This window comes from Bombus terrestris, chromosome 9, assembly GCF_910591885.1.
Source record: "Bombus terrestris chromosome 9, iyBomTerr1.2, whole genome shotgun sequence".
NCBI lineage: Eukaryota > Metazoa > Arthropoda > Insecta > Hymenoptera > Apidae > Bombus > Bombus terrestris.
In genome coordinates, this window is record NC_063277.1 from 15635856 (window position 1) to 15648308 (window position 12453).

At 32.1% G+C, this 12453-nt stretch overlaps 3 protein-coding genes and 1 long non-coding RNA gene across 4 annotated transcripts; all 4 read left to right on the forward strand.

Annotated features, from left to right (window-relative positions):
- The first annotated feature begins 421 nt into the window (after positions 1–421).
- Positions 422–2930, forward strand: LOC110119539. The gene is made up of 6 exons (XM_020864386.2): positions 422–787; positions 879–1136; positions 1417–1666; positions 2071–2139; positions 2217–2306; positions 2379–2930. The coding sequence occupies exons 1-6, from the start codon at positions 528–530 to the stop codon at positions 2517–2519; spliced, it is 1068 nt and encodes a 355-aa protein (XP_020720045.2). The 5' UTR covers positions 422–527; the 3' UTR covers positions 2520–2930.
- Positions 2931–3860: 930 nt separating this feature from the next.
- On the forward strand, positions 3861–5150 carry LOC110119551. The gene is made up of 2 exons (XM_048408487.1): positions 3861–4524; positions 4817–5150. Exons 1-2 carry the CDS (start codon positions 4292–4294, stop codon positions 5148–5150), a joined length of 567 nt encoding a protein of 188 aa, XP_048264444.1. The 5' UTR covers positions 3861–4291.
- Positions 5151–5455: 305 nt separating this feature from the next.
- LOC110119563 lies at positions 5456–6024 on the forward strand. Its single transcript, XR_007225033.1, has 3 exons — positions 5456–5546; positions 5625–5714; positions 5787–6024. It is a non-coding gene; the product is annotated as an uncharacterized LOC110119563 (long non-coding RNA).
- A 2166-nt stretch (positions 6025–8190) lies between these two features.
- On the forward strand, positions 8191–9146 carry LOC110119565. The gene is made up of 3 exons (XM_048408312.1): positions 8191–8426; positions 8835–8903; positions 8982–9146. The coding sequence occupies exons 1-3, from the start codon at positions 8208–8210 to the stop codon at positions 9132–9134; spliced, it is 441 nt and encodes a 146-aa protein (XP_048264269.1). The 5' UTR covers positions 8191–8207; the 3' UTR covers positions 9135–9146.
- The last annotated feature ends 3307 nt before the right edge of the window (positions 9147–12453 follow it).

A 12453-nucleotide genomic window follows, 5' to 3' on the forward strand; every position in this document is an offset into this window, starting at 1 on the left:
CTTCATAGATCCAGTTAAACATAAATTCAAATTTATATGCAGCTGGATTTTGACGTTTTTGGTTGCCGTTTTTCTTTCCATCATAATTTACATACAACTGAGCCATATAAAACAACACATGGCGTATAACATAGAGAGTGTTACGTACATGTTCCAATATATCATCCATGATCTTGGATACGTAAGCATAGTGATCATTGGCCAGTACCAGTCTAAGGTAAATTTGTTCAATTATTTAGTATAATTTGTTTCTTTCGAAAAATGAAAAAGTATATTGCTGTATATTTATTTCTTATTCTATATTTGTAAGAAAATAAATGACACAAGTAAACGAAGTATTAATTTTTCAAATAAGATGAATTCGATTTATTTGCTAAGAGAATGTTTATTTACTTGACACATCCGAAATAATCAAAATCTATTCACTGAATATTACTGTGCAAAAACTCGAAAAGGGAAAATTACAATTTTACGTACATTAAACGGTTCAATCGCTTCTAAATTTCTCTTTTATTATTCAGAATGCAATGACGTTGATAGAACGTATTGACAAAGTGGACGAAATTTTCAAGGAACTAGGAATTGATATCGAGTATCGCAGTTTGTTTCGTCACACGATGATCGTCGGATCCCTCTGGTTATTAAATGCGGTCATAATATTTGCACTTTTCATAAAGATGTTAATACAACACTCCGCACTGTATACCACAACATTTCTTATATTCATTTACTGCTACTTTACGAACGCCCAATCAATCGTTTTATACGACTACAACACCGCCGTATAGTACGTAAACAATGTTCTTTAACAAAGTCATTTTCCGTACACCTCGAAGTTTAAACGTTGCTTACTTTTCGAAATTCTTTTGCTATTACAGTTGGCTAGGATCCCGATTTAAAAATATAAACCAGCTCATGAAAACGTCTATCTTGAAGAATTCTCAAGTAAAAACAGAGGATTCCGATACGGAAAGCATCTTCGAACCGAGTCATAATTTTCGAAACACATTCGAATTGGACAATTGGTTGCCCCAACGAACTGTAAAAGTTTTACAAGTAAATTCCACTAACAACACTCGGAAATTAAAACAACGGTCACTGTCCGATGATAAAATTCGTTTACTTCAACGAATCAGGTAAATAAACGTCGAATTAATAACAATTACAGCCACGGATAATGGCAAATATAAAAACGGGGAAAGAAAACGATAAAACAATATTACGAGACGAAATTGTCTTTGGCGATTAAACGTATTGCACCATTTGACCTTTTCTTTTATTTCTAAATCGAGAGTTCGAGAATTCTTTTGTAAAATGTATCTGTAATTTAAATAAGCTTCCTTTTGTCTTTCGTCACTACATATTGTTATGAACTTTTGAACAAATAAAAAGATTTGAATATTTGCCAACTTGAAGATTCGTGCATCTGCAAGTGTGCAACGTATCGAAGATGGTGAACCAAATATTCAACGCCCAAATATTAATATACACGACCGTGATACTACTAAATTGTAGTATATCTATCTACTTCTTGTACATGCAATTCTCCAGACCATCTAATAGTATACATTCGATAGAATTAATAATGATGTACGTGTTGAACTGCGTCCTTGCTGCACTGAAAATCCCTCTAATGAGCTACGATTGCGAAAATACAACGAGACAGGTGAAAACTTTGTTCTTCGCTTCTTTTAATCCCACTGCGTGGGCCAGTTTTCGACAAAACGTATTTTCCTGTCATACTGAAAAATTTCATTAATTATGGATAACAGCGTATTACACTTGATATATTATCGTTAAAAAAAATGTTACTAATTCATTTCCTTCGAATACTATCGGTAATATACACTATCATTCATGCGTTAATTTAAAAAATTTTCCTCTATTTATTTTCCTAATGAAAGCAGGTTTCTGCAATAGAAAAAATTTTCATATTTTTGTATCGTACGTACCAATCGGAGAAGTCATAGTTTTGTGAAATCTTTGCTTGATCAACCCTTTGCTTGAGCTCACCAAGTTGGATTATTGTTTGTGGAAAGAAGTAACAAGCTTCACTCGATCGATTTTTAGGCTAACAAAACGATAGGACTCCTCCACGCATGTCCTGTGGACGAGGGAAACGCAGAATTAATAGATGAGGTAAGAAAATTGAAATTTTATTAATTTACATACTAAAAGAAATTATCATAAATAAAGCAGGATTAATCTATTGGTAGATACTCCAATTCTCTTGGCAAATATCGTACACGCAACTAGAAAGAACAAAATCAGTTGATTATATATTAAACTATGGATTCGTTCGTTACGTTAGTATAATTCTTTACGTGAATTTGTTTCTCTTTCAATTTATTACAAATTTATTCGTATAATTTTTACAGTGTCTCAACTTCGTAGTTTCTAATCTGGTGATTATGGTACAATGGAGCCAGCACTTGATAAAGAACGACCCAATGATAATCACAAACAAAACCACCACCTTTCAAACGTTACAAGAGAATACGAGCATAGTAGTACAGTAATACACCTTTGGATACTTTTCGATAGCGTCTTGGTATGGAATTATAAAAACCACACATAAAAACTGTAATTAAACATTAATAAACTGCACCCTTAAATAAGACTTCTTTCGCACAATCACCTTAGGATCTTCAATCGCTAAAGGTATGTTGAGATACCAGGTACAAGACACACCGTGACAAAATGTAATCAAAAGATTCTTTGTCCTTCGTCATTTCAAGATATAATGGTACATAAAGATTGAAAATTTTTGGATGCTTTTATTTCGCTATGTCGTTTCGAGAACATAATTTATTAAAATATGCCCGAAGTAAATTATTTCTTGGCACCAGCCAGTTAATATCTTCCTATATGAAATAACGAGAAAAGTGTTTGTATATCAAAAAGTATATGTTAGCCAACAAAATTAATGACATCAGACCATTCTCCATTCAATGTCATTTCACCGTTGCTTCAAACTATTTTGATATGCAGTAAATGATTTATTTCCTGCTTTCTCATTAATATTATGTTATTTACTTTCTATCTGGCTGTGACATGCAAACATACATAATGCATCAATGCAAACATATTCATGTTACGCAATACCAATTGAAACACATCAAGAACATTAACAATTTCTCAAGTATATCGAATGCAGCAATAAATGCAATTTCCTAAAGTGATCGTGATCATTCGGGATTATAACCACATTCTACCACGAAGTAACATTTGTCGATAACGAATGAAATAAACTAATTGCTTTTTCTACTTTATAACTTCCTACATTCCGATGACATTCTATTAATGAAACTCTGCCTTACTTCTAATAGTTGCATATGCAATATCTGAGTCGTTATCAACTTTAGTTGCACAGAGAAACGAGTAACGTTAATGACGCGGGTTAATATCGTCGAAGAAAAGTTAAAAAATTATTCACGTTTTCTACTTCAAATTGAAAAAATAGATAAAAGCAAGAATGAAAAATTACAAGACTACAACAAGTATAATAACCGTATTGAATTATATGATGGCACTTCGAAACTTCATAAATCCAAAAAAACACCGATTCAAATTTATATGTAGCTGGATTTGGAACACGTTGTTAATTGTGCTATCTGTTTTCACAATTCATGCACAAATAGAAAATATAAAATATCACATGGTGTATAACATAGAAAGTGTCACATACATATTCCAATATATCACGCATGTACTGGGATACATAAGCATAGTGATCATTGGTCTGTACCAATCCAAGGTGAAAACACAATGGATCTTCTTTTAATTACATAGTAATGAAATTTTCACGCAAATTTAATAACTCGATTACTTTCGTTTTTACTCGTTTATTATTCAGAACGTATCGGCCTTGATAAAACAGATCGACAAAGTGGACGAACGTTTGAAGAAATTGGGAATGAAAATCGAGTATCGCAGCTTGCTTCGTCATATAACCATCGTCGGATCATTCTGGTTACTAAATGCGGTCGTAGCATCTGCAATATTCATAAGGATTTTAATACAAAACTCTTTAGCGCCTTTGGAAGCATTTATTACCTTTGCTTACTATTATATAACGAACGCCCAGTCAGTCGTATTATACGACTACAACACAGCGATTTAGTATGTAAACAATTAAAAACAGATACTGTTCATCATCTGTACTATAATCCTTCAGTTGATTACATTCCATATTTTCATTACATATTGGCTTTAAAATATTTCAGAATAATTCCTTTCCTATTTTTCAAAGTTTTACTGTTATTACAGTTGGCTAGGATCGCGATTTAAGATGATAAACGAGCTTCTCGAAACGTTCCTCTTGGAGAAATACAAAGTAAAAGCAGAGGAATCCAATACGGAGACCATCTTCGAACCCAGTCATAATTTTCGAAATAGATTTGAATTGAACAATTGGCTGTCCGAAGGATCTTTAAATGTTTCAGAAGTATCTACGACGGGCAGCGTTTCGAATGTAAAACAAAAGATCTTAAAAGAAAAAGTTCATATACTTCGACAAATTAGGTAAATAAAAATCGAATTAATAACAGTTACATCAACGAACCATTATCCGTTTCTAAAGTTTTCCACAGAAAAAGAAAGGGCGATGAAAGACATAAAACTATTCTATAAAACAAAATTTTATTCGTCGAATAAACCTATCGTATGATTCGCTACTCCCTTTTAATTTTCAGCTGAGAATTTGCAAATTCTCTTGTATAACGCAATTCAAATTTAACCATTCATTTGTCTGTCAGTATATATTACTTTACATACTTCAACAGATAAAAAAATTTGAAAATTTGCAAATTTAAAGGTTCCTGCATCTGCAAGTGTGCAAAGTATCGAAGATGGTGAACGATATATTCAACGCCCAAATATTAATACACACGATAACGACACTGCTACATTGTACTATATGTGTCTACAGTTTGTACATGAATTTTCACAGACAGTCTAATTTTGTAATAGATCAATTGGATCTGACATTGATATATATGTTGGACAGCGTGGTTGGTACCTTGAAGATCGCTTTAATGAGCTACGACTGCGAATATACAATGGGACAGGTAAAAAATATATATTTAATTCTTCAACTCTGCAGCATTAGTCATTTTTCATCAAATCATATTTTCTTAAATTATGAATAATAACTTGCTATTTGGGAAATAGTATATCATTGGGAAAAATTCTAACAATTAATTTTGATTCGTTTCAAAGACTATACTACATACCATTCACCATTCGTAGATCGATTTTAAAAGGTTACCATTATTCGATTTTCCAATAAAAACTGATTTCTCTGCAGAACAACTGTCATATTTTTGTAGTATACGTATCGATCGTCAATGTCATATTTTTATGAAACGAACATACTGTATGTTATAAGATGTTTACTTTTAGCAGGAATGCACAAAATTTTGTCACTGTTTTGGAAAAACAAGTAACATGGTTTGACTCGATCAATCGATTTTCAGGCTAACAAAACGATAGGAAACATCCACGCGTATCCTGTGCACGAAGGAAACGCTGAATTAACAGATGAGGTAAAAAAGTGGAAATTTTATTCATTTACAGATTAAATTGAAATTACCGTAAGTAACGTAGAACTAATCTATTTGTAGATTCTCCATTTTTCTTGGCAAATATCGTACACGCAACTTGAAGAAACGAAATCAGTTCATTACATATTGAACTATGGATTCATCCGTTACGTTAGTATACTTCTTTACATGGATTTATTTCTCCTTGAATTTATTAAAAATTTATTCGTATAATTTTTACAGTGTCTCAACTTTGTAATATCTTACTTGGTGATTATGATACAATGGAGTCAGCACTTGATAAAGAACGACCCAATGATAATCACAAACAAAACTACCACCTTTCAAACGTTACAAGAGAATACGAGCACAGTAGTACAGTAATACACTTTTGGATACTTTTCGATAGCGTCTTGGTATGGAATTATAAAAGTCGCACATGGAAACTGTAATTAATCATCAATAAACTGCACCTCATAAACATGACTTTATTTACACATTCACCTTAACATCTTAATTCGTTAAAGTTTGAGGTACGATGTATAAGATACAAGATGATAAAATTTAATGAAAAGAATCTTTGTTTTTCGTACCTTCAACATTTCATGATAAAATGGTACATACAAATTGAGCAATATTGGATGCCTTTATTTCGTTATGTCGTTTCGAAACGAACGTTTGTTTGACAACAAAATTAAAAACATCAGAGCATTCCCTCCTCAACGTCATTTCTTTACTGCTTGAAAGGTCTTTGCCAAGCAATAAATGATTTTAAAATAATATAATGTGGAAACATAAAATAAAAGTCTCATTCTATTTAGGGTGGTTTCCTCATTAATATTATGTTATTTACTTCCCATCTGACTGCCACATGCAAACATATATAATCCATCAATGCAAACATATTCATGCCACGCAATATCAATTGAAAAACCTTAAGAACACTAACAGCAATAAGTGCGATTTTCTGGAATGATCATAATCATTCGGGACTATAACAATTATTCTACCATGAAGTATGATTCGTCGATAACGAATGAAATTAAACAAATTGCTTTTCCTACATTATAACTTCCTACATTCCTATGACATTCTATTAATGAAACTCTGTCTTACTTCTAATAGTTGCATATGCAATACCTGAGTCGCTGTCACCTTTAGTTGCACAAAGAAACGAGTAACGTTAATGCCGCGGGTTAATATCGTTGATATCGTTAATATCGTTTGCAACTTGAAATTTAAAAAATAGGTAAAAGCAAGAATGAAAAATTACGAGACAACAACAAGGATAATAACAGTATTGAATTACATGATGGCACTTCGAAACTTCATAGATCCAAGAAAACACCGATTCAAATTTATATGTAGTTGGATTTGGTGCATGTTGTTAATTGGTGTGCTTTCTGTTTTCACAATTCATGCACAAATAGAAAATATAAAATATCACATGGTGTATAACATAGAAAGTGTCACATACGTATTCCAATACACCACGCATGTACTTGGATACATAAGCATAATGATCATTGGTCTGTATAAATCCAAGGTGAGAATACAATGGATCTTCTTTTAATTATATAGTAATGAAATTTTCACGCAAATTTAATAACTCGATTACTTTTGTTTTTACTCGTTTATTATTCAGAACGTGCCGGCCTTGATAAAACAGATCGACAAAGTAGACGAACGTTTGAAGAAATTGGGAATTGAAATCGAGTATCACAGCTTGCTTCGTCATATAACCATCGTCGGATCATTCTGGTTACTAAATGCGGTCGTATTATCTGCAATTTTCATAAAGATTCTAATACAAAATCTTTTACCGCCTGTGACAATATTTACTATCTTTAATTACTATTACATAACGAACGCCCAGTCAGTCGTATTATACGACTACAACACAGCGATTTAGTATGTAAACAATTAAAAACAGATACTGTTCATCATCTGTACTACAATCCTTCAGTTGATTACATTCGATATTTTCATTACATATCGGCTTTAAAATATTTCAGAATAATTCCTTTCCTATTTTTCAAAGTTTTACTGTTATTACAGTTGGCTAGGATCGCGATTTAAAATGATAAACGAGCTTCTCGAAACGTTCCTCTTGGAGAAATACAAAGTAAAAGCAGAGGAATCCAATACGGAGACCATCTTTGAACCGAGTCATAATTTTCGAAATAGATTTGAATTGAACAATTGGCAGTCCGAAGGATCTTTAAATGTTTCAGAAGTATCTACGACGAGCGGCCTTTCGAATGTAAAAGAAAAGATCTTACAAGAAAAAGTTCATATACTTCGACAAATTAGGTAAATAAAAATCGAATTAACATTAGTTACAGCAACGGATCGTTATCCGTTTCTTATGTTTTCCATTGAAAAAGAAAGGGCGACGAAAGACATAAAACTATTTTATAAAACGAAATTTTATTCGTGGAATAAACCTATCGTATGATTCGATACTTTAATAATACTTCGATACTTTTTAATTTTGAGCTGAGAATTTGTAAATTCTCTTGTATAGCCCAATTCAAATTTAACTATTTATTTGTCTGTATAGTATATATTATTTTACATATTTTACAAAAAAAAAAAAAAAAAAAATATGAAAATTCGCAAATTTAAAGGTTCGTGCATCTACAAGTGTGCAAGGTATCGAGAATGGTGAACGATATATTCAACGCTCAAATATTGATATACACGATCACGACACTGCTATATTGCACTATATGTGTCTACGCCTTGTACATGATGCTTCACAGAGATCCTAATTTTATAATAGATCGATTGGATCTGACATTGATATATATGTTGGACAGCGTGGTTGGTACTTTGAAGATCGCTTTAATGAGCTACGACTGCGAATATACAATGGGACAGGTAAAAAATATATATTTAATTCTTCAACTCTGCAGCATTAGTCATTTTTCATCAAATCATATTTTCTTAAATTATGAATAATAACTTGCTATTTGGGAATTAGTACATCGTTGGGAAAAATTCTAACAATTAATTTTGATTCGTTTCAAAGACAATAATACATACCATTCACCATTCGTAGATCGATTTTAAAAGGTTACCATTATTCGATTTTCCAATAAAAACTGATTTCTCTGCAGAACAACTGTCATATTTTTGTAGTATACGTATCGATCGTCTATGTCATATTTTTATGAAACGAACATACTGTATGTTATAAGATGTTTACTTTTAGCAGGAATGCACAAAATTTTGTCACTGTTTTGGAAAAACAAGTAACAGGGTTTGACTCGATCAATCGATTTTCAGGCTAACAAAACGATAGGAAACATCCACGCGTATCCTGTGCACGAAGGAAACGCAGAATTAACAGATGAGGTAAAAAAGTGGAAATTTTATTCATTTACAGATCGAAATGAAATTATCGTAAGTAACGTAGAACTAATCTATTTGTAGATTCTCCATTTTTCTTGGCAAATATCGTACACGCAACTTGAAGAAACAAAATCGGTTCATTACATATTGAACTATGGATTCATCCGTTACGTTAGTATACTTCTTTGCGTGGATTTATTTCTCCTTGAATTTATTAAAAATTTATTCGTATAATTTTTACAGTGTCTCAACTTCGTAATATCTTACTTGGTGATTATGATACAATGGAGTCAGCACTTGATAAAGAAGGACCCAATGATAATCGCAAACAAAACCACCACCTTTCAAACGTTACAAGAGAATACGAGCATAGTAGTACAGTAATACACCTTTGGATACTTTTCGATAGCGTCTTGGTATGGAATTATAAATGTCGCACATGGAAACTGTAATTAATCATTAATAAACTGCACCTCATAAATAAAACTTCTTTTACACAATCATCTTAGGATCTTCAATCGTTAAAGGTATATTGAGGTACGAGGTACAAGATACAACGTGATAAAATTTAATGAAAGGAATCTTTGTTCTTCGTCCCTTCAACATTTCATGACATAATGGTACATAAAGATTGAAAATGTTTCGATGCTTTTATTTCATTATGTCGTTTCGTAAGAAACGTTTGTTTGGCAACAAAATTAAAAACATCAGAATATTCCCTCTTCAACGTCATTTCATTACTGCTTGAAAGGTCTTTGCCAGGCAGTAAATGATTTTAAAATAATATAAAGTGAAAGCATAAAATAAAAGCATCATTCTATTTAGGGTGGTTATGAGTAATTTCCTGATTCCTCATTAATATTATGTTATTTACTTCCCATCTGACTGCGAGGCGCAAACATATTCATACCACGCAATATCAATTGAAACACCTCAAGAACACTAACAGCAATAAGTGCGGTTTTCTGGAGTGATCATAATCATTCGGAACTATAACAATTATTCTACCATGAAGTATGATTCGTCGATAACGAATGAAATCAAACAAATTGCTTTTCCTACTTTATAACTTCCTACATTCCTATGACATTCTATTAATGAAACTCTGTCTTACTTCTAATAATTGCATGTGCAATACCTGAGTCGCTATCACCTTTAGTTGCACCGAGAAACGTGTGACGTTAATGCCGCGGGTTAATATCGTTGAAGAAAAGTTACAAAATTATTCACGTTTTCTACTTGAAATTTAAAAAATAGGTAAAAGCAAGAATGAAAAATTACGAGACAACAACGAGGATAATAACAGTATTGAATTACATGGTGGCACTTCGAAACTTCATAGATCCAAGAAAACACCGATTCAAATATATATGTAGCTGGATTTGGTACATGTTGCTAATTTCTGTGCTTTCTGTTTTCACAATTCATGCAGAAATAAAACATATAAAATATCACATGATGTATAACATAGAAAGTGTCACATACATATTCGAATATACCACGCATGTACTTGGATACATAAGCATAATGATCATTGGTCTGTATAAATCCAAGGTGAAAATACAATGGATCTTCTTTTAATTATATAATAATGAAATTTTCACGCAAATTTAATAACTCGATTACTTTTGTTTTTACTCGTTTATTATTCAGAACGCATCGACCTTGATAAAGCAGATCGACAAAGTGGACGAACGTTTGAAGAAATTGGGAATTGAAATTGAGTATCGTACTTTGCATCGCCATATAACGATCGTCGGATCATTCTGGTTACTAAATGCGGTCGTAGAATCTGCAATTTTCATAAAGATATTAATACGAAACTCTGTAGCGCCTTTGGAAATATTTATTGCCTTTGTTTACTATTATATAACGAACGCCCAATCGGTCGTATTATACGACTATAACACAGCGATTTAGTATGTAAACAATTAAAAACATATTCTGTTCATCATCTGTACTATCATCCTTCATTTGATTACATTCTATATTTTCATTACATATTTGCTTTAAAATATTTCAGAATAATTCTTTTCCCTATTTTTCAAAATTTTATCTTTATTACAGTTGGCTAGGATCGCGATTTAAGATGATAAACGAGCTTCTCGAAACGTTCCTCTTGGAGAAATACAAAGTAAAAGCAGAGGAATCCCATACGGAGACCATCTTTGAACCGAGTCATAATTTTCGAAATAGATTTGAATCGAACAATTGGCAGACCGAAGGATCTTTAAATGTTTCAGAAGTATCTACGACGAGCGGCATTTCGAATGTAAAGGAAAAGATCTTACAAGAAAAAGTTCATATACTTCGACAAATTAGGTAAATAAAAATCGAATTAATAACAGTTGCGGCAACGGATCGTTACCATTCTTATGTTTTCCATTGAGAACGTAAGAAGAAACGGCGACGAAAGGCAAAGCTATTTTATAACACAAAATTTTATTCGTCGAATAAACCCATCGTATGATTCGATACTCCCTTTTAATTTTAAGCTGAGAATTTGTAAATTCGTTTGTATAGCGCAATTCAAATTTAACTATTTATTTGTCTATCAATATATATTATTTTACATATTTCGACAAATAAATAAAAATGTGAAAATTCGCAAATTTAAAGGTTCCTGCATCTACAAGTGTGCAAGGTATCGAAAATGGTGAACGATATATTCAACGTCCAAATATTAATATACGCGATCACGACACTGCTATATTGCACTATATCTGTCTACTCCTTGTACATGATTTTTCAAAGAGGTCGTAGTTGTGTAGTAGATCGATTGGATTTCATATTGATATATATGTTGGACAGCGTGGTTGGTACCTTGAAGATCGCTTTAATGAGCTATGACTGCGAATATACAATGGGACAGGTAAAAAATATATATTTAATTCTTCAACTCTGCAGCATTAGTCATTTTTCACCAAATCATATTTTCTTAAATTATGAATAATAACTTGCTATTTGGGAAATAGTACATCGTTGGGAAAAATTCTAACAATTAATTTTGATTCGTTTCAAAGACTATAATACATACCATTCACCATTCGTAGATCGATTTTAAAAGGTTTTCATTATTCGATTTTTTAATAAAAACAGATTTCTCTGCAGAACAACTGTTATATTTTTGTAGTATACGTATCAATCGGCTATGTCATATTTTTATGAAACGAACATGTTGTATGTTATAAGATGTTTACGTTCTTTAGCAGGAATGCACAAAATTTTGTCACTGTTTTGGAAAAGTAACAGGGTTTGACTCGATCAATCGATTTTCAGGCTAACAAAACGATAGGAAACATCCACGCGTATCCTGTGCACGAAGGAAACGCAGAATTAACAGATGAGGTAAAAAAGTGGAAATTTTATTCATTTACAGATCGAAATGAAATTATCGCAAGTAACGTAAAATTAATCTATTTGTAGATCCTCCATTTTTCTTGGCAAATATCGTACACGCAACTTGAAAAAACGAAATCTGTTCATTATATATTGAACTATGGATCCGTCCGTTACGTTAGTATACTTCTTTACGTGGATTTATTTCTCCTGG